The sequence below is a fragment of the Bufo bufo genome, chromosome 3 (genome assembly GCF_905171765.1).
Source record: "Bufo bufo chromosome 3, aBufBuf1.1, whole genome shotgun sequence".
Taxonomy (NCBI): Eukaryota; Metazoa; Chordata; class Amphibia; order Anura; family Bufonidae; genus Bufo; species Bufo bufo.
This window is the reverse complement of record NC_053391.1, coordinates 654,614,209-654,641,701: the sequence shown is the minus strand read 5'-3', so window position 1 is coordinate 654,641,701 and position 27,493 is coordinate 654,614,209. Positions and strand designations below refer to the sequence as shown.

The 27,493-nt window shown below is 48.6% G+C and overlaps 1 protein-coding gene across 3 annotated transcripts in view; it reads left to right on the top strand.

The window, feature by feature from the left end:
* DYNC2H1 (dynein cytoplasmic 2 heavy chain 1) overlaps positions 1-27,493 on the top strand; it is a 433,565-nt gene that overhangs the window by 84,687 nt on the left and 321,385 nt on the right. For all 3 annotated transcript variants that reach the window (XM_040426277.1, XM_040426279.1, XM_040426278.1), the window contains exons 25-32: positions 2,443-2,613; positions 7,471-7,853; positions 14,191-14,323; positions 14,414-14,531; positions 15,460-15,572; positions 15,651-15,770; positions 18,095-18,233; positions 18,851-19,059. In XM_040426277.1, the coding sequence (XP_040282211.1) occupies positions 2,443-2,613; positions 7,471-7,853; positions 14,191-14,323; positions 14,414-14,531; positions 15,460-15,572; positions 15,651-15,770; positions 18,095-18,233; positions 18,851-19,059 (1,386 nt within the window). The remainder of the gene's footprint in view (positions 1-2,442; positions 2,614-7,470; positions 7,854-14,190; positions 14,324-14,413; positions 14,532-15,459; positions 15,573-15,650; positions 15,771-18,094; positions 18,234-18,850; positions 19,060-27,493) is intronic.

Here is a 27,493-nt window from a genome sequence, read left to right as displayed (position 1 = left end):
ACTCCTCAGTCCATGTGTTTCCGGGCTAGTGCCAGGTAACTAGGTCTTGTGAAACCCTTAAGACTGCCTCTGACCTTGAAGCTATGCGGCAGGTGGGTTCTCGGTTGGCCTGGTTTCGTTGGGAGGGTTCTTTCTCCTTTCTTCTCCCTGAAGTTCATACTAACACCTCCTGGTACGAGGTCCTGAGCTTGTCCTGGACCGGTATGATGTTAAGGGTACAGTTTTGGTTACCTCAACGTTGATGTCCATGCCTGCTGTGCACCAGTGGGGTCAGCTTGGCTCGGCTTCTTACTTATATCTTACAGACATTCCGAAGATGGCTATTTATCATAACCATTAATCTCTGGAATGAACTGCAATAGGGGTCTACAGTAAATTTCTTACTCTGTGCACTGGTTATATACACTCACCTAAAGAATTATTAGGAACACCATACTAATACGGTGTTGGACCCCCTTTTGCCTTCAGAACTGCCTTAATTCTACGTGGCATTGATTCAACAAGGTGCTGATAGCATTCTTTAGAAATGTTGGACTATATTGATAGGATAGCATCTTGCAGTTGATGGAGATTTGAGGGATGCACATCCAGGGCACGAAGCTCCCGTTCCACCAAATCCCAAAGATGCTCTATTGGGTTGAGATCTGGTGACTGTGGGGGCCATTTTAGTACAGTGAACTCATTGTCATGTTCAAGAAACCAATTTGAAATGATTCGAGCTTTGTGACATGGTGCATTATCCTGCTGGAAGTAGCCATCAGAGGATGGATACATGTTCTCATTCTGTTTACGCCAAATTCGGACTCTACCATTTGAATGTCTCAACAGAAATCGAGACTCATCAGACCAGGCAACATTTTTCCAGTCTTCAACAGTCCAATTTTGGTGAGCTCGTGCAAATTGTAGCCCCTTTTTCCTATTTGTAGTGGAGATGAGTGGTACCCGGTGGGGTCTTCTGCTGTTGTAGCCCATCCGCCTCAAGGTTGTGCGTGTTGTGGCTTCACAAATGCTTTGCTGCAGACCTCGGTTGTAACGAGTGGTTATTTCAGTCAACGTTGCTCTTCTATCAGCTTGAATCAGTCGGCCCATTCTCCTCTGACCTCTAGCATCCACAAGGCATTTTTGCCCACAGGACCGCCGCATACTGGATGTTTTTCCCTTTTCACACCATTCTTTGGAAACCCTAGAAATGGTTGTGCATGAAAATCCCAGTAACTGAGCAGATTGTGAAATACTCAGACCGGCCCGTCTGGCACCAACAACCATGCCACGCTCAAAATTGCTTAAATCACCTTTCTTTCCCATTCTGACATTCAGTTTGGAGTTCAGGAGATTGTCTTGACCAGGACCACCCCCCTAAATGCATTGAAGCAACTGCCATGTGATTGGTTGACTAGATAATTGCATTAATGAGAAATAGAACAGGTGTTCCTAATAATTCTTTAGGTGAGTGTATATTTTATCTGGGAACGGGTCACGTTTATGCAATGGTACTTAACTTATAGACTATGCTTAGAAGTAAAGCATCCTTTTTTTTTTATTGCCGATGTCTAATAAGACAATTTATTCTTCCTCTAATGAAGAATATAAGTCTATAAACAGAGGTAGGTCTGTTGGTGAAGGAGGCAGTATTTAGTTTAGAACCAAAAAGTTTCTGTTTCAGGTTTATTTCCTGATTCTATGAAATAGTATTTTTATGTAATGAGAAATATCTGGGATATGTTGTCCTTAGATTTGCCCCCCATAAAGTGATAATCTGGTACTTCTCCTGTGGTGCTTTCATGAGGGATGAGCTGGAAAATAGGAATTAGACTTACCGGTAATTCGGTTTCCAGAGATTCCCTCATGACAGCACCCGTACATTCCCTCCCTTACTAACTACTATGTAAATATTGCATATATGACTTTCTTGTGGTTTTTATAAATCGGTTGCATTCATCTTGGTGTAGTAATCTGGAAAAACGCTGGCGGGTGGAGGTGGGAGGGACCTTTTTAACCCCTCTGCTTCCTGTCCCAAGAAGGTCAAAGGTGAACATCCTCCTGTGGTGCTGTCATGAGGGAATCCCTGGAAATCGAATTACCGGTAAGTCTAATTCCTATTTTCCATAGAACCAAAATGTTCTAAGATACGGGGCATCCCAGCATATGGCAAGGGTTAAACTGGTCCACCATAGGATCCTCCTGAGGGCTCAGGCTCTGGCATCCGCATACACTCCCATGAGATTTAGCGGTGGACAACCCTGTGTAGATCTGGTCACTTGATGTTGAGGTTCATTTCTCTTTTTTGATGTTATTTTGTGTGCAATACAGCAGAGTTTACTGTGCGCGCACGTGTTTTTGGAACAGACACTGGATGCAGCTGTAGACCCTCTTCAATAGTCAAGTCGTTTTTGGGATTAATTTGACACCCACCACTTAAAGATCTCTTTGTACTCATTATAGATGGTGGTTCCAGTGCTAAAGTATGTACGTGGCGAGCACCTGTCCCAGGATCACTGGCTGGACCTCTTCAGGTTACTTGGACTTCCAAAAGGAACCACGTTGGAAAAGTTGCTGTTTGGAGATCTGCTGAAAGTTGCCGATGTGATCATATCTAAAGCTTCAGAACTTAAAGTAAGTTTCCATTTAGCTTCCTGAGTTACTGAGAAGTTGTTTATAGAGACTGCAGAAGAATGGCAGTAAGGCTGTGTTCACATCACGTTTTCTTCCTACGTTTAATGTATACATTTAGCAGATGCCATACAGTGGCATCCACCATCATAGGGTTCCATTGTAAAAACAAAAAAAACGTATTGGTTAATGTATGCATTTTTTTCTGGACTCTGTAGGATTGAAAAGTGTAGTACACTACACTATTGTATCCTTTATGTATGAAATTGGAAGGGACAAAAATGTAATGTGAACAGTCCTTAAAGCAGAACATTTGGGGTGACATTTTACTAATATATATATATAATTATAGATAAGTTTCAAAACTAATGTTAACATTATTTACCTGTTATATCTATACTATTAAAAATATAATAGCTAATCCTTCTATATACAAAACAAACACACGTGTGTGTATATGGGATATACGTATATACACTAATCTTTTAAAAAAAGAGAAGATGCATATTGTATTAGTATATCTATGTATGGTATTGCAAATGTATGTATGTGTATAGTATATATGCGTATGTGTGTATATACATTTGATATGTGAATATATGTAGGATCACAAAGACATCATGTATATATAGACATGAACACATACGCATATATATATATAATTATATTTATATAGTTTATATAAATATATAAAAATATATAGATACATGTGTGAGTAGATGTGGACACACACACACTCAAAATGCTACATAGTTATGATAATGTTTAAGTACATGTTTATTTTACATTTATATGTATATTTATATATTCAAAACCAATTTCACTAACATATCGGCATGTCCAACCCTTTTTATTATCTATTCAAATTCATAACTAACAAACCAATGAAACTGATGTAAAAGTTATGTTATTCACTTGAATGAAAATAACTAACTTTAAAATGTATAAAAAAACGATAAAAATTACTGTTGAAGAAAAAAAAAAAAGAAAAGACATTGAAAGGGACAAAAATGTGATGTGAACAGTCCCTAAAGCAGAACATTTGGGGTGACATTTTACTATGCCATATACTCCACTTTCGTCAGAAAGTCGCCCAATTCGTCCTATATGTTTTTTTTTTTTTTGCAGCACAATTTGTGACTTTTCCCTGTTCACTATGTGCACCCGTGGCTGTTGTGCCGTTTTCCGTTTTTTTTCGCGGACCCCATGACTTTCAATGGGTCCGTGGAAAAAACGGAAAATGCACCGTTCATTCAGGTGCGGCACCTGAATGGGTTAATTGTACTTTCATATCCCCCTGTAAGAGATCAGGGCTGCTAGGCAGCAGGGGGCAGACCCTCCCCCCCCTCCCCAGTTTGAATATCATTGGTGGCCAGTGCGGCCCCCCCCCCCCTCTATTGTAATAATAGGTTGGTGGCCAGTGCGGCCCCCCCCCTCCCTCTATTGTAATTATTCGTTGGTGGCACAGTGTGCGCCCCCCCCTCCCTCCCTCTATTGTAATAATTTGTTAGTGGCACAGTGTGCGCCCCCCATCGGCCCCCCCTCCCTCTATAGCATTAACAACATTGGTGGCCAGTGTGCGGCCTCCCATCTCTCCCCCCCCCCCCCATCATTGGTGGCAGCGGAGTTCCGATCGGAGTCCCAGTTTAATCGCTGGGGCTCCGACCGGTAACCATGGCAACCAGGACGCTACTACAGTCCTGGTTGCCATGGTTACTTAGCAATAGTACAATAGTAGAAGATTCATACTTACCTGCTGGTGGCTGCTGCGATGTTCGTGTCCGGCCGGGAGCTCCACCTACTGGTAAGTGACAGGTCTGTGCGGCGCATTGCTAAATGAACTGTCACTTACCAGTAGGAGGAGCTCCCGGCCGGACACAGACATCGCAGCTCCCAGGTAAGTATGAATCTTTTACTATTGTACTATTGCTAGTAACCCGCTGCCACCAATGATCGGGGGGGGAGATGGGAGGCCGCACACTGGCCACCAATGTTGTTAATGCTATAGAGGGAGGGGGGGCCGATGGGGGGCGCACACTGTGCCACCAACGATTTATTACAATAGAGGGAGGAAGGGGGGGGGGGCGCACACTGTGCCACCAACGATTTATTACAATAGAGGGAGGAAGGGGGGGGGGCGCACACTGTGCCACCAACGAATTATTACAATAGAGGGAGGGGGGGGGGCCGCACTGGCCACCAATGATATTCAAACTGGGGAGGGGGGGGGTCTGCCCCCTGCTGCCTGGCAGCCCTGATCTCTTACAGGGGGATATGATAGTACAATTAACCCCTTCAGGTGCGGCACCTGAGGGGTTAATTGTGCTGATCACGGCCCCCTGTAAGAGATCGGATAGGGGGCAGTCATGTACACAGTTTGTAGTATATTCTAACTAGAAGCGTCCCCATCACCATGGGAACGCCTCTGTGTTAGAATATACTGTCGGAAATGAGGTTTCACGATCTAACTCATATCCGACAGTATATTCTAACATAGAGGCGTTCCCATGGTGATGGGGACGCTTCAAGTTAAAATATACCATCGGATTGGAGAAAACTCCGATCCGATGGTATAAAAGGGACTCCAGACTTTACATTGAAAGTCAATGGGGACGGATCCGTTTGAAATGGCACCATATTGTGTCAACGTCAAACGGATCCGTCCCCATTGACTTGCATTGTAATTCAGGACGGATCCGTTTGGCTCCGCACGGCCAGGCGGACACCAAAATGACTTTTTTTTCATGTCCGAGGATCCTCCAAAAATCAAGGAAGACCCACGGACGAAAAAACGGTCACGGATCACGGAAAAACGGGACCCCGTTTTGCGGACCGTGAAAATATACTGTCGTGTGCAATAAGCCTAACAGTGATTTATCAGGTTAACTATGTTGGACTACTATTTTTTTAACACTACTGTATAAAGTGACTATATTGTCATCTGCCAGAGGGGAAAGGAGATTGGTTCTCTTTAGAGTTTCTCCACATGCCACGCTCCCTTTTTTAGACCTGGCGCGAGCGGGGGGAAGTCGGTGAAATCTGTGCCAGAAGTACACCTAATATAGGCGTATTTCAGCTTAATAAATGACCCCCCATATCGTTAACTGCATTTTAGAAATGTTCATATAAACAGAATACATTGATCAGTGTTAGGCTACTTTCACACTCGCGTTTGGTGCGGATCCGTCATCGATCTGCAGAAACGCATCCGTTCAGATAATACAACCGTTGGCATCAGTTCAGAACGGATCCATTTGTATTATCTTTAACATAGCCAAGACTGATCCGTCTTGAACACCATTGAAAGTCAATTGGAGGCGGATCCGTTTTCTATTGTGCCGTATTGTGTCAGTGAAAACGGATCCGTCCCCATTGACTTACATTGTGTGTCAGAACGGATCCGTTTTTAGCTCAGTTTCGTCAGACGGACACCAAAACGCTGCAGGCAGCCTCCAAAGCGGAATGGAGACTGAACTGATGCAAACTGATGCATTCTGAGCGGATCCTTATCCATTCAGAATGCATTAGGGCAAAACTGATCCGTTTTGGACTGCGTGTGAGATCCCTGAACGGACAGTTTTTGGTGCACAGAGGTGCATTTCGTCCATCCCCCTTTTAAGTGAAACTGCACCCCTTTCCAGTGAAGCCATGCCCCCATTTGGAAACGGCAGAAAAAGCTTAGAAAAGTGTGCAAAACATTTAATGAATCTAATACAAAGCATGCATGACAGTTTTTTGGGGGCAAATAGCAAAATCCGCCTATTCTGTCTCCTAATTTCCCCTGTGTGCGCTTACTGACAGATTACAGCTGATCGCTGGAGGTTCCAGCGGGGGGGGACTGATTTGCTTATTATCAGAGTACCTTCTAACAGGTATGGGTTTTCCAAGTTGCAGCACCCCTTTAAATGAGGGTGTCTTTTTAGATACCCTAGTAATGTATAACTAGATACAATTGCACACACTCAGGCTCCCAAGGGGAATATAGGGTCTTAAAGGTGCCAACTCACTTCAGTAAGTGGCATTTATTATGTAGAGAAAGTTAATACAAGGCACTTACTAATGTATTGTGATTGTCCATATTGCCTCCTTTGCTGGCTGGATTCATTTTTCCATCACATTGCACACTGCTCGTATCCAGAAGTTATGACCACCCTGCAATCCAGCAGTAGTGGTCGTATTTGCGCACTATAGGATCAAATGCTGTCCTATGTACGATCCCACTGTCCTGGCCACCAGATAGGGAGCCGCTTTTTCCTATAGTGTGCATGCACAGCAACTGCTGCTGGATTGCAGGATGGAAAAATGAATCCAGCCAGCAAAGCAAGCAATACGGACAATCACAATACATTAGTAAGTGCCTTTTAGTAACGTTTTCTACATTATAAATGCCATTTTCTGAAGTGAGACAACCCCTTTAAGTAGTTCATCCCTCTCAATTAGGGTCCATTCACACGTCCGTATGCGTTGTTTGCGGACCGCACATCGCTGGCACTCTCATTGCGGACAAGAATAGGACATGTTCTATTTTTTTGCCAAACGGAAGTGCAGATCCGGAAGTGCGGATGTGGTCAGCACATTCCGGCCCTTATTGAAAATGAATGGGTCTGCACCTGTTCCGCAAAATTGCGGAATGGATGCGGACCCATTTTGCGGACGTGTGAATGGACCCTTATAGGGATCAGGCGATCGGTTCCAGGGGAGATGTGGTCCCATGTGATCTCTCAGCTGGGAGTAGTGCACTATTTTATACCCCCCCGAGGTCCATAGCGTATGCCTCTAGATCATCCTTCATAATAACTAAACGATGTAGGCAGCAATGTGTTTTCACTTTTCCATTTCTCTTCTTTAAACTCTGTATAGGATTTGAACAGCCGCGCGCAGGGAGAAGTAACAATCCGAGAAGCCCTCCGGGAACTGGACATCTGGGGGACCGGCGCTGTGTTCGCATTAACGGATTACGAGGACAGCCAGAAACGGACAATGAAGCTGATAAAGGACTGGAAGGACATTGTCAATCAGGTGGGAGATAACCGGTGCCTCCTCCAGTCGCTCAAGGACTCCCCCTATTACAAGGGTTTCGAGGACAAGGTCTCCATTTGGGAGAGAAAACTTGCAGAACTGGATGAATACCTGCAGAGTCTAAACCAGATACAGAGGAAATGGGTGTATCTGGAGCCCATCTTTGGCCGCGGTGCCCTTCCCAGAGAAGAAGCTCGTTTTAACAGAGTTGATGAAGACTTTCGGTGTGTTCAGTTCTTTTTTTTCTTATTTACTAAATACTTGCTTCCTGTCATTGAATGGAAGCATTATATATTCGGAGGCTTAGAAGCAGTCCTGATCTGGTCTGATCTGCTGGATTTGGGGGTCTGATAGAGGAATCAGGAGTAACGGGTGCACAGAGTGGCTTGGTCCGGCCCTAGGTCCACTTAATTTCCTATTTGCATATGGAGTAAGTGTTTTTCTCCAGAATGAAGCAGATGGCTAAGTGAAAGGCATCATTACATTCAGCTGAGCTAGCCCTACAATGCACGGTGTCTAGTGTATCAGGGCATTTCCTGGGGGCACACTCCATTTAACCTAAGTAACTATTAGTCCATTGTTAAGTAGGATAGTAAATAATTACTGTATCTTTCTGCTTTTTACCTTCATTAACATATTTGTTTTCTGCTCTATAACTTTTCTTTTCTCGCCCAGTTTCCTTGGGGGACACAGAAGACCTTGGGTATAGCTCATCTCCCTAGGAGGCGTGACACTAAGTGAAGACTGTTAAGCCCCTCCTCCACAGCTATACCCTCAGCCTGGAGAGAGAGACTGCCAGTTTTTTGCTTAGTGTCCAAGGAGGCAAGACACTCTCTGCTCTGCAGGGCTGTTTTCTCCTTTGTTTAAATTTTGATTTTTACTTTTTTCTTTTCTTTTTGTTCCAGACCATCAGGGACAACAGAGACGCACTAGACCTCTCTGCTTCTCCCGGGGTTGAGCTGCGCAAGTGCCGGTCACCCGCACTGCTGCCTCCCCCACAGAAGACAAGGTGGATCAGGGCAGCCCAGCTCCCCTACATCCCGCCAGCGCAAGGGTCGCCCGCACGCCAAGTCCCTCTTCCAGCGTCCTGCCACTACGGTGCCAGTAGCTGAAGGGGCGACCCTGCTGGAATGGACCGAGGGTGAAGACGGCTGTGGTAAGAGAGAGGCTTCTCCAGCCCTACGTCCCCCACCTCCCCCACCCTGGTCTCCTGCGTGCCTGACCCCCATACTGGGCCTCTAGTCCCCTGCTGGATCTATGCTGGCCCCTGGGGTGCCGCAGAGCGGCAATCTCCTTCTGCCTCCCCCCCCCTGCCTGGCTCCCATAGACATGCAGCCAGTGGCTGTCTCCACAGCCAGCTACAGAAGCGGCAACATAGTTTATTTCTCTATCAGCACAGGCACCCGGTCTCTGGGTTCCCCCCCCATCTCCTACCGGAGTGTTGCTCCAGGCCTGAGGCTCCTGACGGCTGTGGAGTAAGGCCTCGCCTCCGGCCGACATTGGTATTCCGGTGCGGCCGGGAGCCGCAAAAATCTTAGCCCAGGCTCCGCGGCCTGCTAGGCCGCCATTCCGGGTCCCTGACTCTTCCGGCCGGCGGGGTGGGCTCCCGCGGCCGGCAAGCCGCCATTCCAAACCCCTGACTCTTCCGGCCGGCGGGGTGGGCTCCCGCGGCCGGCTTTGGGCTTGACTTCTATGCCCAGCAGGCCCCGGCCGACCGTTGGTGCCGGTCGGTGGGGCTCCGCAAATTTTGGCCCAGGCTTCGCGGCCTGCTGGGCCGCAATTCCGACCGGCCCGCAGGGTGGGCACCCGCGGCCGTTTTTGATGCGCCACTCCGCCTCAGGTCCCGGCGGTACATACCGGGCGCCGCAAATTTAGACCCCGGCTTCACGGCCTACTAGGCCGCAAAATTCCGGCCTCTGGTGGAGGGGGCGGGAACTTCTCCAGGCGCGAATTCTTCCCGCCGGGAGGTTCCTCCGCCCCCAGGGGATCGCAGCGCCGCCCTCCAGGCCCGATCCATGTTAACCCTTTGGGTACAGGCCGGCTCCCAATGGGCCTGTATGGCTGGCCCCCCTTTTCCTGACTATCTGTGCCCCTATAGGTGGCCCCCCTTTAGCCTCAGAGAGGCTGTGTTTTTAATGAAAAATATAAAAAATAAATAAAAAAAGAAATAATAATAACAGATTTCTATTGGACTGCGCAGGACGCTGCAGCCTCATCAGTAGTGCTGCATGTCTGCATGCCCTCTTTCCACAGGTGGCATAGTGTTGCGCTCTTAACCTGCGTCGGTGCTAGGGCATTTCCCCTTTTAGGCGGTTTTCTTGCCCTCTTCCAGGATACGGCGCTGGCCAAGTGCATGCGGCCCTTCCGTAGGCAGCATTCATCATCTCTCCAGTTATGGTGCCTGCCATGTGCATCCCCCCCCTCCTAGGCGGGATACTGCACTCTCCCTGGCTGCCGGCTGGCCATGTGCATGACCCCCTTTTAGGCGGAATACTGCACCTTCACCGGATACGGTGCTGGCCATGTGCATGACCCCCTTCCATAGGCGGAATGCTGCACTCTCTCTGGATTTGCTGCCGGCCATGTGCGTGACCCCCTTCTCTAGGCGGAACGGTGCACTCTCACTGGTTTCACTGCCGGCCATGTGCGTGACCCCCTTCCATGGGCGGAACGCAGCGCTCTCACTGGATTCGCTGTCGGCCATGTGCGTGACCCCCTTCTTAGGCGGAGCGCTACACTCTCACTGGATCTGTTTCCGATCATGTGCATGACCCCCCTTTTTAGGCGGAATACTGCACTCTCACCGGATACGGTACTGGCTATGTGCACGACCCCCTTCCATAGGCGGAACGCTGCACTCTCTCTGATGTGCTATGATGTACTTATGTACTATGTTGCTATGCTGCACTCTCACTGGTTTCGCTGCCGGCCATAGGCATGACTCAGGCAGCATACATACATCCCTCCGTCTGTGGTTGTTTTCTCGCAGGTACGTTGCTGGCCATGTGCATGTACCCCATACATGGCGGGGTGCTTGCACTCTCGCTGGATCCGCTGTCGGCCATATGCATGACCCCTCTTCCGTGGGCGGTGTACGCACTCTCGCTGGATTCGCTGCCTGCCATGGGCATGCCTTCCTTCCTCAGGTGACATACACACATTCTCACTGACTGTGTTTGTCTCTCACCAGTACGATGCTGGCCATGTGTATGACTCCCATACATGGCGGGTGCACGCACTCTCCCTGGATGAGATGCTGGCCATGTGCATTACCCCCCCTTTTTTTCTGGGCGGCATGCTACACTCTCACCGGATACCTTGCTGGCCATGAGCATTGCCCTCTACATGGGTGGAACGCTTGCACTCCCATTGGATACGGTGCTGGCCTTGTGCGTGGCCACCCCTCATTCCATGGGCAGAATTTGGCACGCTCATGAGATTCACGGCTGTCCTTGTATGGCTGTGCTGGACTTGTACATGTCCCCCTTCATTGGCAGAGTAGTTGCACTCTCGCTAAGTCAGTGTTGGGTGTATTATTGCAAACTCACTTAATGCTAGGATAACCTTGTGCATGTTCCCCTTTCACTAGGTGGACCTCCTGCGTTCCTGCTGGATTATAGGGTATGTCCTGCTTCTCTGAAGTAGGTACGGCTTTAGGCATCACTCCCTTTTGGGACCGGCCTTTGCACTCTTGCCGACTGCAGTTTGCCAGATACAATTTCCCCCCTTTCGGGGCGGACTGCTTGCGTTCCATCGCATGCTATACTAGGCTTGTGCATAACTCCCTTTCAGGTTGCACTTTGCAATTCCGTACATGCTGTGGCACTCTGTGGCGAGCCCCCTTTTTCGCTGAATTAACCTATTTGCAGTGAGCGGCCGTTCTTGTGCGTTGTTTGGGCCGTGTATGCCTTCTCCTCCTGTAGGTGGGTTGGCCTTCTCACTGCTTACGGGCTGCTCGTACGTATGCCTCATCTATTTCCTGCGGCATACTTTTGTTTTCTTGGGATACGATGCTTGCCGCAAACCTTGCACTCGTCTCTAAGGAGTTCATTCTGTCCACCTGACCCGGACGGGCTCTACTTGCTCTCTGCTGCACGGAGCTGGGTGGTACTCATTCATTTAGTTGGCCCTTCATCCCAGGGAGTGTTCGTGGTTCCTAGATGCGTGCCCATTCGTCCTTCCGCGGTATTGCTTCCCTGCGCTAGTGGTCACATGGTCGAGAGTGCAGTTGTCTGGAGCGCCCCTCGAATTCTTCGTTGGCTCTGGCAGGACTGCGGTTCCCTTGCCTGCTGCAATTTCCTCCTCTTCGGATGTAGTGTGGTATGAGTCCTTCCTCTTGGCGCCTCTACGCTTCAGTCTGATCTGCTACCAGGTGCGGGCCGCTTTTCTCGGGAAGGTCACCCAAATTCTCTTGGGTGCTCGATTACCCAGGTCCGGAGGACCTCCGCCTTGGGTTCTTCAGGGTATTCGCCTTCTGCGAGGCGGTGAACCGGGCATCTCACAGTGTAGCAGGGTTCTGCTTTTGAGCTGTCCTATGGCTTCCCTGTTGCCCACTCCTCCGTTCGGTTGGAGGGTGTTATGCCGGCCTCTGTCTCGACTACCTTATCTCGCCGGCTCTGTTTGGCTCCCGCTCGGTACAGATCACTCCGATGTGGCTTCTGTCCCGCCAGACTTCAGAGGTTGTTCCTTCACTGTCCTCCCCTCTGGGGAGAGCATGGTTGTTCATATGGATGGTTCCGGTGTTCCTTTTGGCCTCGTACTGTCTCCCTTGTTCACACTGGCTGTATTAGCTGTGCCTATTTACCGAGTCTACCGCGTTCTGTCCTCCCGCTGAGTGCAGATTGCGTGGTCCATTCTAAGACAATGGTCCTGCTGTAGACTTACCTTCTCGGTAACTTGGGGGGACTACCTTTCGGTCCAGATTGTCCTTTGATCTCCTACATCGGGACTGTAGAACATGGCTACATCAGCATGGACTTTAGCCTGTCTTGTCCTGGCATCTGGCGGATGCTGGGCGGACCCTTTGGTTCCTTTCCGTCTGTCCTTCTGCTCCCCCACTCGGGTGGATACGGGACAACGTTGCTCGGGGGCCGACGGGACCAGTTTTGTGACTTCTGCCCGTGTTACTGGTCTGCGCCTGATCACATTTGGTTTTTCGCCCGCTTGCCAGGCGACTCCAGCGGGTTCGCTACTGTCCGCTCCTGGCTGTATTTCGTCCAGGATCTGTCGTAAGACTTATGTTTTTTTTATCTGGGGTTCTGTGGGAAGCTGTGCATTCCCCACTCTGACTTTTTCTCTCCCCATGGTTCTGTCTTTTTTCCAGTCCGGCCTGGACCTGGGACTGGGATTCCTTTACTTGAGGTATCAAGTGTCAGCGCTGTTCTTCCTCTTCCAGCGTTCCCCGGCCCTCTGGGCCTGTCAAGACCTTCTTACTCGAAATGGCTCTTTGGTTCCTCTGTACTGTCCTTCGGTACCGCCCTGGGAACTACATACTGAGTTCTCGGCGCTCCAATCTTGTCCTTGGAGCCGTTACAGAAGTTCTCTCTACCCCGCCTGTCCTGTACGGTTGTGTTTCCGTATCAGTCGTGTCTCTGACGGGTGCCTGAATGGCCCCTTTTTGTTCTGAGCCTTCTGTCTTTTCCCAGCACAGGGCTGTTCTACATCCCGTTCCTTCCTTCTGAAGGTGGTGTTTGCCTTTCGCTTCAACACTTCACCGATTTGGACGTTGTTTGGGCCTTGCAGTTTTTACTTGGAGATCTCCGACTCTTGTCGACGTTCGGTCTCTTGGGTTTCCTGGAGGTCCGCGCTTAGAGTTGACGGACTCCAGGGTGGTTTTCCTCCGCTTTATCAGATTGGCTATTGCTGAGGTTACCGCACCGAGGGCAGGATTCTGCCTTTGCTGTCACCGTTCATTTCACCAGAGCGGTCGGTGCCTCCTGGGCCGGCGGCATTGGGCTTCGGCCATGCATTTGAGCAAGGCGGCCACTGGTCTTCCTTGCACGCTTTACAGAGTTCTACAGGGTGCATACTCTGGCTTCGGCGTATGCTGCCTTGGTCCGCCTGGGTCTGCAGGCGGCGGTTCCTTGATGCCTTCGGGTGCTTCGCCTTGGAGCTGTGGTCCCTCCCCTTTTGGACTGCTTTTGAACGTCCCAAGGTCTTCTGTGTCCCCCAAGGAAACTGGGCGAGAAAACGAGATTTTTGTATAACTTACCAGTAAAATCTCTTTCTCGCTCTTTCCTTGGGGGACACAGCACCCACCCATTCGTTGTTTTTCTCTACACGGTTTCCGAGTTTGTGTTACCCGTTGGGTAGTTGGCTTGTTGGTTCCTTGTTGGACTTTGCCTTTTCTCACTGCTTGGACACGCAACTGGCAGTCTCTCTCTCCAGGCTGAGGGTATAGCTGTGGAGGAGGGGCTTAACAGTCTTCACTTAGTGTCACGCCTCCTATGGAGATGAGCTATACCCAAGGTCTTCTGTGTCCCCCAAGGAAAGAGCGAGAAAGAGATTTTACTGGTAAGTTATACAAAAATCTCGTTTTTTCATTCTCGTTCTGCTTGACAGATCAATAATGTCAGACATTAAACGGGACAACAGAGTGACGATGCTGACATCACGGATCGGGATAAGAAACTCATTGATTACCATCCTCGATCAGCTCCAGAGATGCCAGAAGTCCCTGAATGAGTTTCTGGAGGTACACTCGCCATATAATGCAGGGGTTAATCATTGCCGGTGTACATTAATAAATCTTCATGAACCACATCTGACATTTTTGCTTTCACAGGAAAAGCGTTCCGCCTTCCCCCGGTTTTACTTCATTGGAGACGACGACTTACTGGAAATACTGGGACAGTCAACAAACCCAGCAGTAATCCAGTCTCACCTTAAGAAACTTTTCGCTGGTAAAATAACTTTATGTTGTTTGGTACTATAAGAAGGGTAGCTGCTGTTCTCTCACATACGTCACGCTTGTTGTCCGCCTTACTAGTTGCACACTTGCTCTTTGAGATCCAGCAGACTGTTTCAGCAGGGAGCAGCCTGTCAGATCTCTCTGCTACCGCATCTCCGTCTGGCTCCACTCACTATAATGGGGACCAGCGGAGATCTGGCTATAACCCGGCAAACATGCAGAGATTTGGGCGGGGGAAAAGCAGCTGTGCGCAGTGGTTTTCCTCCTGCCGGGTTGTGGCCGTTTTTCTTCCAGCCGTTTCTCTGCTTATTTGCCAGGATGCGGCCAGATCTCCACTCGTCCCCTTTCTAGTGAATGGGGCCGGCGGGTGTCAGGTGTCAGTGCCGGATCCAGACATTTCTGGCAGGCTGCTCCCTGCCGAAACAGCCTTCCGGAGATGGTAAAAGCAAATATGAAACAGGCTTTAGTCTCTGTTCACATCTACATTGTGGTTTCCGTTATAAACAGACGCCACTGACATGTGATGGATCTGTTCCATGACTGGACACCATTGGTGCCGAACAGACCCCATTCACTTATAGTTGTATTTGTTTGGATTCCTCTGCATGCAGTGCTATTTTTCATGTAAAAAATTACTAAATCTGTGACCGATGTGAACCAGAGGCCCTGCTTATGTATCATGTAGAAGATCCATCTCTAGTAGACCCAATGAAGAACTCCCAACAAAGAGCAACTTCACAGGATCCATCTCCTCGGTGCATTACATGAATGTCCCATTGATTTTACTGGGTGCTTCAGATGATCTTGGGACGCCGTGTTCACCACATTGTCGGACAAAAAACCCCCCACAAGTTTACTCAAATGCGGCTGCAACACCTCACCTTGAATAGCATCTACTGATAATTGCCAATGTGTTTTAGGAGTGCACAGCGTAGAGTTTGATAAGGACTTCAAGCATATCATCGCCATGAAATCCCTGGAAGGAGAGGTGGTTCCTTTGAAAAACAAGGTCCTGGTTTCGACCGATGTTGAGGTGAGATGCACAGAACCCAGTTACTAGAAAGCGAGGCTTCCATTGCCTGCTGGTTCTCACGCTGCTTGTTTTCTGCAGGTCTGGTTAAGCAATCTGGCCATTCAGATGAAGTCCACATTGCAGACATTACTGGTTGAGTGTGTGGTGGCTGGGAAGAAGTCTCATGGTACCATAGATCCTCTCCGCTTTCCTTCTCAAGTAGGTTTATTCATTCGCTGAGCATTTTCATTTGTAAAAAAAAAAAAAAAACATGTAAAGTATGCCTTAGATTCAGGGTTCACAAAGTCTAAAGAAAGGTTTAAAAATGGAGTTGTCACATTGAACCTGGTGTCTCATCTTCAGGTGACAGGTTATAGAGCAGGAGGAGCTGAGCAGACTGGTACTGTATATAGCTTTGTTAGACAAGATTCTGTAAAACTTGTATTTCTTTCATTTAAATTCCTGCTCATTCCGGGCTGTGAAGTCCAGGAGGCGGTCCTATCAGTGATTGACAGCCTTCCCTCTATGACTGTGTATACAGAGAGAGCTGTCAATCAATGTTAGGACCGCCTCCTGGACTTCACAGCCCAGAATGAGCAGGAATTTAAATGAAAGAAATACAAGTTCTACTGAATCTTTTCTAACAGAGCTATATATCAATCTGCTCAGCTCCTCCTTCTCTATAACATGCTGCTTCCATTTTAATTTGCATTTTATTGACTAACTCAGTTACCAAACTACATTTTAAATTATATTTGATTGCAAAAACTTCAAATTCACTGGCTAGTTTGAAAAATGCTGAATATTTTTTGAGGGACAATCTCTTTAAAGGAGTTTTATGTGAATAAGGCCTCATGCAAAAAAAAAGAAAGAAATGGATGGCACACAGACTGCATCCATATTTTATGGGTCCTTACATTTGTGGACTACAAAACAGACACGGTCTGTGTTTTGCAGACATATTGCGGACATATTCTATCTTTTTGCAGAACGGACATACAGATGTGGAAAGCACACAAATGGTCCACGTGCTTTCTGCATCTGTATGTCTGTGCCGCAAATGGTAGAACATGTCCTATACTTGGCTGCAAAATCATTTCCAAAATGATGCCGACATAAAGGAGACATATGGGGAATGTTAAGTAATAAATATTTTATGAGCTATCACGTTCTGTTTTAAAAGCAGGGAAATTGAAATTTAGAAAATTGAGAATTTTTCAAAATTTTTGTTAAATTTGTGATTTTTTTTCATAAATAAAGGTGAAATACAGTACAGACCAAAAGTTTGGACACACCTTCTCATTCAAAGAGTTTTCTTTATTTTCATGACTATGAAAATTGTAGATTCACATTGAAGGCATCAAAACTATGAATTAACACATGTGGAATTATATACATAACAAACAAGTGTGAAACAACTGAAAATATGTCATATTCTAGGTTCTTCAAAGTAGCCACCTTTTGCTTTGAATACTGCTTTGCACACTCTTGGCATTCTCTTGATGAGCTTTAAGAGGTAGTCCCTTGAAATGGTTTTCACTTCACATGTGTGCCCTGGCAGGTTTAATAAGTGGGATTTCTTGCCTTATAAATGGGGTTGGGACCATCAGTGGCGTTGAGGAGAAGTCAGGTGGATACACAGCTGATAGTCCTACTGAATAGACTGTTAGAATTTGTATTATGGCAAGAAAAAAGCAGCAAAAGTAAAGAAAAACTAGTGGCCATCATTACTTTAAGAAATGAAGGTCAGTCAGTCAGCCGAAAAATTGGGAAAACTTTGAAAGTAAGGGCTATTTGACCATGAAGGAGAGTGATGGGGTGCTGTGCCAGATGACCTGGCCTCCACAGTCACCGGACCTGAACCCAATCGAGATGGTTTGGGGTGAGCTGGACCGCAGAGTGAAGGCAAAAGGGCCAACAAGTGCTAAGCATCTCTGGGAACTCCTTCAAGACTGTTGGAAAACCATTTCAGGGGACTACCTCTTGAAGCTCATCAAGAGAATGCCAAGAGTGTGCAAAGCAGTAATCAAAGCAAAAGGTGGCTACTTTGAAGAACCTAGAATATGACATATTTTCAGTTGTTTCACACTTGTTTGTTATGTATATAATTCCACATGTGTTAATTCATAGTTTTGATGCCTTCATAGTCATGAAAATAAAGAAAACTCTTTGAATGAGAAGGGGTGCCCAAACTTTTGGTCTGGACTGTATATTGACTCAAATTTATGACTATCATGAAGTACAATGTGTCACGAGAAAACAATCTCTGAATGGCTTGGATAAGTAAAAGCGTTCCAAAGTTATTATCACATAAAGTGAGATATGTCAGATTTGCAAAATTAGGCTTGGTCAGGAAGGGGGCAAATGGCCCAGATGGCAAGTGGTTAATTTATATCAATGTATTCAACAAAAAGAACAAGGGACTACGATCCCAGAAAGGCTTGTGTAAAAAAATCAAATGTTCTGATTATAATTGAAAACTTCAGTAAAAAGATTTTTTTTTTAAATAAATGAGCTTCTTATTGTATTTCTTGATGTTTTAGATCCTGTGCCTAGCTGAACACATCCAGTTCACAGAAGATGTGGAGAATGCCATCCGTGGTTACAACCTCCATGAGGTGGAAATTGATCTGACGGCTAAGCTTGAGCACTACATCGGGATCGATGATACATCAGCTGCAGGTAAAGAGCCTCTTTTCTGTGGAAATGCAAAAAACCCTGCAGATTACCTACTACCTATGGCTTGGGATGGTACTATTACACAGGACATCTGACCACTTAGGCTACTTTCACACTTACGTTGTTGTTTTCCGATATTACGATCCAGCAGAAGTTCTCAATACCGGAAAAAAACGTTTCCCTTTGGTCCTCATGCATTCTGAATGGAAAAAGATCCGTTCAGGATGCATCAGAATGTCTTCTGTTCCAGCAGCATTCTGTTCTGTGACCGGATACAAAACCCTTGCAAGTGGATCCGTCACTGAAAACAATGTAAGTCCATGGTGACGGATCCCTTGACTTTCAATGTTTTTAGTGCTGGATACGTTTTTTTTCTGTTTTGATTTCACACAACCGCATCCTGATGTGCAAAATTAAAACTTATCTGTTTAATTCCAATATTGAGATCCTCTGCCGGATCTCAATACTGGAATTAACAATGCAAGTGTGAAAGTAGCCTTACTGAGGGCAAAGCTTCCTCTCGTTCTTCTGGCAGTGAGCCTTGCCCTAATGTAAAGTAGTGCATGGAAGCAGATAAAAAGCCATGATCAGAATTCATTGACTTTCTTTCTTCACTATAGATGATGCTGAAATATTAGAACTGAAGCTGAAAGCGCTGATCCTGGATGTCATTCATAACATTGATGTGGTGAAGCAGCTGATCCAAGCTCAGGTCCATAGTGTGGACGACTGGACGTGGAAGAAGCAGCTGCGGTTCTACATGAAGCCGGATAAGAAGTGCTACGTGCAGATGGTTGATGCTGAGATAGAGTACACCTATGAATATCAGGTATTTCAGTGTCTAAGAGGGCATTGCCTTCCCCACAGTGTTCCTCAGGGCTCATGCACACAACAGTATTTTGCGTTCAGTATACGGGCTGTTTTTTTAGTTCAGTATGCGGTACATATACTGAACCATTCATTTCAATGGTTCAGCAAACAAAAACCTGAAGTGTCTCCGTGTGCATTCCGTTTCAGTATTTCCGGATTTCCGTAACGTGAAAAGATAGAACATGTCCTATTCTTGTCCGCAAATCACGGTGCTTGGCTCCATTCAAGTCAATAGGTCCCCCAGAAAACAGAACACATACAGAAATGCATCCGTATGTCTTCCGTATCCGTTCCGTTTTTGCTGAACCATCTATTGAAAATGTTATGCCCAGCCCAATTTTTTCTATGTAATTACTGTATACTGTAAAGGAAACGGAAACACAACGGAAACAAAAAACGGAACAACGGATCCCTAAAAAATGGACTGCAAAAAAAGTCATACTGTCGTGTGCATGAGCCCTTACAGTATCCCAGGAGACCAGTATAATCTATAGTCCATTGGTGGACAGATTATTGTACGTTTTTGAGGAGCCAGTATAAAATGGTCTGACAATGAGAACGTTCACAAACATTAGTTAAAAACCTCCTCTGCATGGAACAGATGCCCAGAATTTGTCCTGGTGACCGATTCCCCCTAAAGGGGTATTCCAATCTGGACATATCCTGTGATGCTGTCATAAATGTCTGATAAGTGTGGGTCCCACCTCTAGGACCCAGATCTATTTTGAGAACGGGGTCCTGTCTCTTAGCCATCCTGAATTGTTTTTGGAATTCCCACAAAAGTATGTTGTAAATGGAAAGACCCGCACATGCATGGCCACCTCTCTATCCACAACGGCCGTGAGACCTGCACCTATTTTGATTTATGCCCTGAATGTCCAGATAAGAATAACACTTTAAGGATATGTTCAGGCTGGCAATACGATTTCTGTCGCGGATGTGTCTGTGTAGTCACTTAACGATTAGTGTTGAGCGCGAATATTCGAATAACGAATTTTAAACCTGAATATCGCAACTTCGAGAATTCGTGAATATTTTGAATATAGTGCTATATATTCGCTATATGGAATATTTGTAATTTTTTAACATCTGAAAACATGATTCCTCCCTGCTTCTTGCTTGTGGGCCAATGACTCATTGGCCCACAAGCAACTTAAGCAGGGAGGAATCATGACTATAGATGGAAAAACAATTGACGAATATTCTAAAAAATGAATATATAGCAAATATATTCGTTATTTAGAAAATTCATTATATATTTTTTTCAATCTGTACAGTTGTTCGGCATACTCCACACCGACAAGCATCCCCGTCACCATGGGAACGCCTGTGGGTTAGAATATACCATCGGATCTGAGTTTTCACGATTGCAGGGAAAACTCAGATCTGATAATATATTCTAACCCACAGGCGTTCCATGGTGGCGGCGACTCTTGTCGGTGAGGAGTATGCTAACAATTGTACAGATTGGGGGAAAAAAAAGAAAGGCAAATATTATAAATAACGAATATATTTGCTATATATTCATTGTTAGAATATTCGGCATATTCTAAAACGAGAATATATAGCAGTATAGTGAATATTCGCTAAATACAAATATAGAGCAATTTAGCTAATATAGTGCTATAATCTTTTTTTTTTTTTACTTTTTTTTTTTTACTCTTCTGAACTTCAGATTTGGAAAAAATTTGCACTATTAAAAAAATATATTAGCTAAATTGCTCTGTTTGTATTTTCTCGAATATTCGCTATATTGCTATATATTCTTGTTTTAGGACATGACAAATATTCTTAAAACGAATATATAGCACTATATTTACTGCTATATATTCTTTTTTGATCAACTTTGCATTACGCGATTTTTACATTTTAAATTAATCGCAATCGCGAAAATAATCTCGAATACGAATATTCGCGAAATATCGCAAATTCGAATATGGAACCTGCCGCTCATCACTATTAACGTTTATCCCTATTCATTGGAGCTAATCCACAGATATTCTGTGTGGAATCCATGAGATTCTCATTCATATTGCAGATGTTTTATTTCCACAGTGCAGTTAAGAATCTGTATGGATTCTTCTCTGCTGCATATGAACAGGATATGTCATTCTTCCGTCACTTGCTTTAGATGTGGTGCTGAAGCTTGACATGCAGTTATTTCATGTAACATGGTGAGTATTCAGTGCCACATGCAACACATTTAGTAAAATATGACAATGCCAGGTCCCATCCCCTTTGTTTCCCTCTCTTTAGCAGATTCATCAGTTTATTGGGGGTGCTGTTCATGAACATTGCGCTTCACCGCCCTGTTGGAGAGCCTGGTACACCATTTGTACAGGGCACCATAAAAAGGGGTATTCCGGTTTTAATGAGTACAATTATATATGTAGAGAATAGGATGTTAAACACTTTTCTGATATAAATCTATTTATAATTTTTGCTCACAGACCTTTTATTATATCCACATCCTCCTCCTAAAGTAATAAAACGTGGTACAACCTGTTTCTATCCTGTAAAATGCATCCATAGGAGAACTGAATAGGACAAAAAATTGCATCTGTCATGTGAGCCGTTATGTGACCTGGCTTTTTGTTAATTGCCCAGGTATATAACAGGTGAATAGTGGTACTGTATATTGGCAGAAAATATACAGTATATACAATATTACTACCTGCAGCAGCACCTCAACATCGTGTATGTTAGCGTATATGTAGAAAAAGAGCTCTGTGTTTTTTTTTTCTCGCCCATATTCCTTGGGGGACACAGGAAACCATGGGTATAGCTCTGCTCCCTAGGAGGCGTGACACTAAGTGAAAGCTGTAAGCCCCTCCTCCATCAGCTATACCCTTCAGCCTGGAGAAGAGACTTCCAGTTTTTGCTTAGTGTCCAAGGAGGCAAGACACCCCCTGCTTATGCAGGGTTGTTTTCCTATAATTTTTTTTATTTTTTGCGTTATTTGTTGTTTTAATTCGATTTTTTTCTACTTACAGGGACAACAGAGGCGCATTAGACCCCTCTGTTTCTCCCGGGGTTGAGTTGCGCCAGTGCCGGTAATTCCGCACTGCCGCCTCCCCCACAGAAGACAAGGTGGACCAGGGCAGCCTCGCTCCCCTGCGTCCCGCCAGCTCAAGGGTCGCCCGCACGCCAAGTCCCTCCCCCGGCTTCCTGCCACTGCGGTGCCAGTAGCTGAAGGGGCGACCCTGCTGGATGGATTGAGGGCGAAGACAGCGTATGGTGAGAGTGGCTGCTCCAGCCTCCCCTTCCTCCCTCCCACCGCTGCTACATCCCCCCCCCCCCCATGGGCATATCGGGACCGGCAACTTTACAGGGCATCATTTGGGGGGGACTTTGTCTTGGGCAAGTCCTTTATTTAGCGGCAGGGCACGGACGCTGCCTTCAGGGGACGGCTGTAGGCAGGAGGACGTCTGCCACATCCAGGCGCGGCGGGGGCCGCTTACTTGGCGCGAACGGCGCCATTTCATCTTGGCCGGCACTTCATCCACCTCGGGGGTTAAAATCATTTTGCCGCGCGCGCGGCTCTGCTTCTCCTTAAGCGCGGCAGGGGGGGGCGGAGCTTCCTACATGCGCTCCGCTACTTCCGGTTTCGTCGGGCTCCACATCTCATAGTGCTGCGTGGAATCCTCTCTGCCGTCCGATCCTGAAGCTATTCATCTCCGTGCCTGCTGCCTCTCCTCCACAGCCTCCTTCAGTCTGCTCCCCTTGCTGCTGCCGCTTGCATCATCCGGGTCTGGTAGGACTGTTAACCCCCTCCGTGCCACCAGTACTGTTGCTTGGGTGTAATCCCCGTTCCGCTTTTTCCCTGGGGTCTCCCACTTTAAGTGCAACATTTTTTCCACCATGTCAGACCCTTCTGCAGCCGCCAAGACTTGGTACCATGCCTGTACTGCTTGTAGGGAACCCTTTCCCCGGGGGCAGTCTGATCTGCACTGTCCTGCATGCCGAGCTCCACCGCAGCCTCAGTCGCCCGCTGTGTCGCTCCCTGCTTCCTCTGACCCGCCTGACTGGGCTAGATCCCTGTCCCAGGCCGTGGAAAGCCTCACTCATGTCGTGGGCCGCCTAATAGACAGGCCGCCTACCCCGCAGGACGCCACTCTTACTGTCGCGCCCTCCGGGTCCACCGCTTCTGCCGCTGCAGCGGGTTCACCCTCTCTTAGTGACCCCTCCTGAGCTAGGCACTCTCAGAAGCGTCTTAGAGTAGAGCGAGCCTCCTCCTCGGATGCCTCCCTCTCCCCGCCACGCGTGCGCACTCAGACGGGCCTTTCCTCTCCAAAGGATTCGCTCTCTGAAGGTGAATTGGCGGTTTCAGATTTGGAAATGGACTCGGCCCTGCCGTCCAAGCTAGCCTCAGCGATGGGTCAACTCATCTCTGATATTCGTGACACCTTTAAGGTGCAAGATGACCCCCCTAGCTCTGACGCAGCTAGCGTCTCCTTTATCAGACCCAGGCAGGCCTCAAAAGTCTTTCCAATACACTCTGATTTCTCCTCCGTGGTGTCTAAGGCTTGGGCTCGCCCGGACGCCCGTTTTGTCAATCCCAAGAAGCTGGACATTTGCTATCCTTTTCCAGCCGATGTCGTGGCCACCTGGTCGTCCCCACCCAAGGTGGACCCCCCTGTGGCCCGTCTGTCAAAGAACACGGCCATTCCTGTTCCCGACGGGTCCTCTCTTCAGTCAGCGGAGGACCTTCGCATGGAGACCCTTTCCAAGGGCATTTTTGCTGCCTCCGGTTCTGCTCTCAGACCGGTTTTTGCCTCTGCTTGGGCAGGTAAAGCAATCTCTGCTTGGGGTGCGCAGCTGGAACAGGAGTTGGACTCTGACGTCCCCATCCAGGACCTACGTTCCTTGGCCCAGCTTATTATTCGGGCCGGGAATTTTGTTTGTGAGGCCTCCCTTGATGCGGGAGCCCTTATTGCACGCTCCTCCGCCCTGGCAGTTTCCGTCAGGAGGGAGCTCTGGCTCAAGGTTTGGAAAGCGGACGCTGCCTCCAAACGTTCCTTGGCGGGGCTACCTTTTGCGGGTTCCCGCCTTTTCGGGGTCCGCCTAGACGAGCTTATTTCGGAGGCCACGGGTGGTAAAAGCACCCATCTTCCTCAACCCCAAGCCAGGGGCGCCCCCCGCGGACGCCCTGGTGCGTCTCGTTTTCGGTCCTCCCGCAGGACCTCTGGGGCTCCCCCCGCAGCTGCCGCTTCGGCCCCTCCCCAGGATAAGCGTAGGAAGCCGTTTTTTCGGGCGCAGCCCTCCTGGCGCAGGCCGCAGGCTGCCCGCACACCCGCAGCAAAGCAGTCCTCTGCCTGAAGGCGCGCCCCCACCCACCCGGGTGGGGGGCCGGCTCCTCCTTTTCAGGGACATCTGGATGGCTCACGTCTCCGACGCCTGGGCTCTCGAAATTGTGTCCTCCGGATACAAAATCGAATTTGCGTCCTTCCCTCCAGATCGGTTAATTTGCTCCCGCCCGCCGCGGGACCCGAAAAGCGCGGCTGCGTTCTCCGCGGCTGTTCAAGCCTTACTGGACAGGGGGGTGATTACCCCCGTTCCTCTAGAGGAAAGGTTCCAAGGGTTCTATTCGAACCTCTTTGTAGTTCCCAAGAAGGGAGGTTCGGTGCGGCCCATTTTGGACCTCAAAAAGCTCAACCGTTTTCTCCTCCTTCGACGGTTTCGGATGGAGTCCCTCCGTTCCGCGGTGGCTTCCCTGGAGCAGGGAGATTTCATGTCTTCCATCGATATACAGGATGCCTACCTCCATGTTCCGGTAGCCCGGTGTCACCATCGCTTCCTCCGATTCGCCGTGGGGGACCTCCACTTCCAGTTTGTCGCCCTTCCCTTTGGGCTGGCAACAGCCCCCCGGGTGTTCACCAAGGTCCTGGCCCCGGTTTTGGCCTTACTCCGTTCCAGGGGTGTTTTTCTGCTACCGTACTTGGACGATATCCTCATCAAGGCTCCGTCCCTTTCTCAAGCGGTTGCCAGCGTGGATCTCACTCTAGAGACTCTGGCGAGATCCGGTTGGGTCATCAACTTCCCCAAGTCCTCCCTTCCCCCCTCCAGACAACTGGTCTTCCTGGGAATGCTTTTAGACACGGGAGCGGCGGAGGTACGTCTTCCCTCGGAAAAACGACTGATCCTCCGTCGGGCGATTCGGGGTCTCCTTCTCCACCGTCGACCGTCCTTCCGCTTCTGCATGCGGGTCTTGGGGCAGATGGTTGCCTGCTTCGAGGCGATCCCATTTGCGCAGTTTCACTCCCGCCCTCTCCAACGGGCGATCCTCTCCTCCTGGGACAAATCGCCGGAGTCTCTGGATCATCCCTTCCATCTATCGCCTCCGGTGCGGTCATCTCTCCGCTGGTGGTTACAGTCCCCTCTTCTGGGCAGGTCCTTTCTGCCGCTCAACTGGTTGGTGGTTACAACCGATGCCAGTCTCTTGGGCTGGGGAGGCGTGTTTCCTCCCCGATCCGTCCAGGGCATTTGGTCTCAATCGGAGTCCAAACTCTCGATCAATGTCCTGGAGCTGAGAGCGGCCCTTCTGTCTCTGCGACACTGGACTCATCTGCTGAAGGGTCATCCAGTTCGTGTGCAATCGGACAACGCCACGGCCGTGGCGTACATAAACCACCAGGGGGGCACTCGCAGCGCTGCAGCAATGCGGGAGGTCACCAGCATTCTCCGTTGGGCGGAAGCCCAGGTCCCGGCCCTATCTGCAATTTTTATTCCAGGGGTGGACAATTGGGCGGCGGACTTCCTCAGTCGCACCACCGTCGACCCCGGCGAGTGGTCTCTTCACCCGGAGGTGTTCGAGGCCATTTGCCTTCGTTGGGGCATACCGGACGTGGACCTCATGGCCTCCAAATTCAATCACAAGGTCCCCGCCTATCTGTCCAGGGCCAGGGATCCGGGAGCTTGCGGAGCCGACGCCCTCGTTCTTCCTTGGCGAGGCTTCGCGCGTCCATACATATTCCCTCCCATCCCACTCCTGCCCAAGGTCCTTCGGAAGATCGCGGCGGAAGGCGTCTCGGTGATTCTGGTCGCTCCGGACTGGCCCCGCCGGTCTTGGTATGCCGACCTCATGCTGCTCCTGGCAGACGCGCCCTGGCCGCTGCCCGCCAGGGAAGATCTTCTCTCTCAGGGACCGATCTTCCACCCGCGTTTAAGGTCCCTACGTTTGACGGCGTGGTTGTTGAGACCACCGTCCTGACACGTAGGGGTTTTTCTGCGGACGTCGTCCGCACCATGATCCGCGCCCGTAAGCCGTCCTCTTCTAGGATCTATTATAGGACCTGGAGGACCTATTTGGGGTTCTGTGCCGATCTGGGGATTCCTCCACTCCGCTTTTCTCTCCCCACCGTTTTGTCCTTCCTGCAGAGCGGACTTGCCCAAGGTCTGGGCCTTAGTTCTTTGAAGGGTCAGGTGTCTGCGCTGTCCATTTTGTTTCAGCGCCCACTGGCCCCCCTTGGTCCTGTCAAGACCTTCCTTCAGGGCGTGGCTCACGCGGTTCCCCCGTACCGCCCTCCGGTACCGCCCTGGGACCTGAACCTGGTTCTCTCAGCGCTCCAGGCTTCTCCTTTCGAGCCTCTGCGGACGGTTTCCTTGCGACTTCTGTCCTCCAAGGTTATTTTCCTTGTAGCCGTCACCTCTCTTCGGAGGGTGTCCGAATTGGCTGCACTCTCCTGTCTGGAACCTTTCCTAGTGTTCCACCAGGACAAGGTGGTTCTTCGTCCGGTCCCTTCCTTCCTTCCTAAGGTGGTCTCCGCCTTTCATCTGAACGAGGACATCGTTCTCCCCTCTTTGTGTCCTTCCCCTTCCCACCCGCGGGAGAGGAAGCTTCATCGCCTGGACGTTGTCAGGGCGCTCAAGGTTTACCTGGAGGTAACCAGCTCTTTCAGGCGTACTGACTCGCTCTTTGTGGTTCCGGAGGGGTCGCGCAGAGGGATGGCGGCATCCAAAGTTGCTATCGCCCGTTTTGTCAAGATGGCTGTTACTGAGGCTTATCTCGCCAAGGGCAAGTTTCCGCCCCTTGGTGTTACCGCTCACTCCACTAGAGCGGTCGGGGCTTCCTGGGCTCAGAGGAATCGGGCTTCTACGGAGCAGATTTGCAAGGCGGCCACTTGGTCCTCCTTGCACACCTTCACCAAGTTCTACAGGGTGCATACTCATGCGTCGGCTGACGCTGCTTTAGGCCGTCTGGTGTTGCAGGCAGCAGTTGATTGATGCCTCTGGTGTTGGTCTAGTTTGTTCTGGTCCCTCCCTTCTGGGACTGCTCTGGAACGTCCCATGGTTTCCTGTGTCCCCCAAGGAATATGGGCGAGAAAAGGAGACTTTTGTATTACTTACCAGTAAAGTCTCTTTCTCGCTCTTCCTTGGGGGACACAGCACCCGCC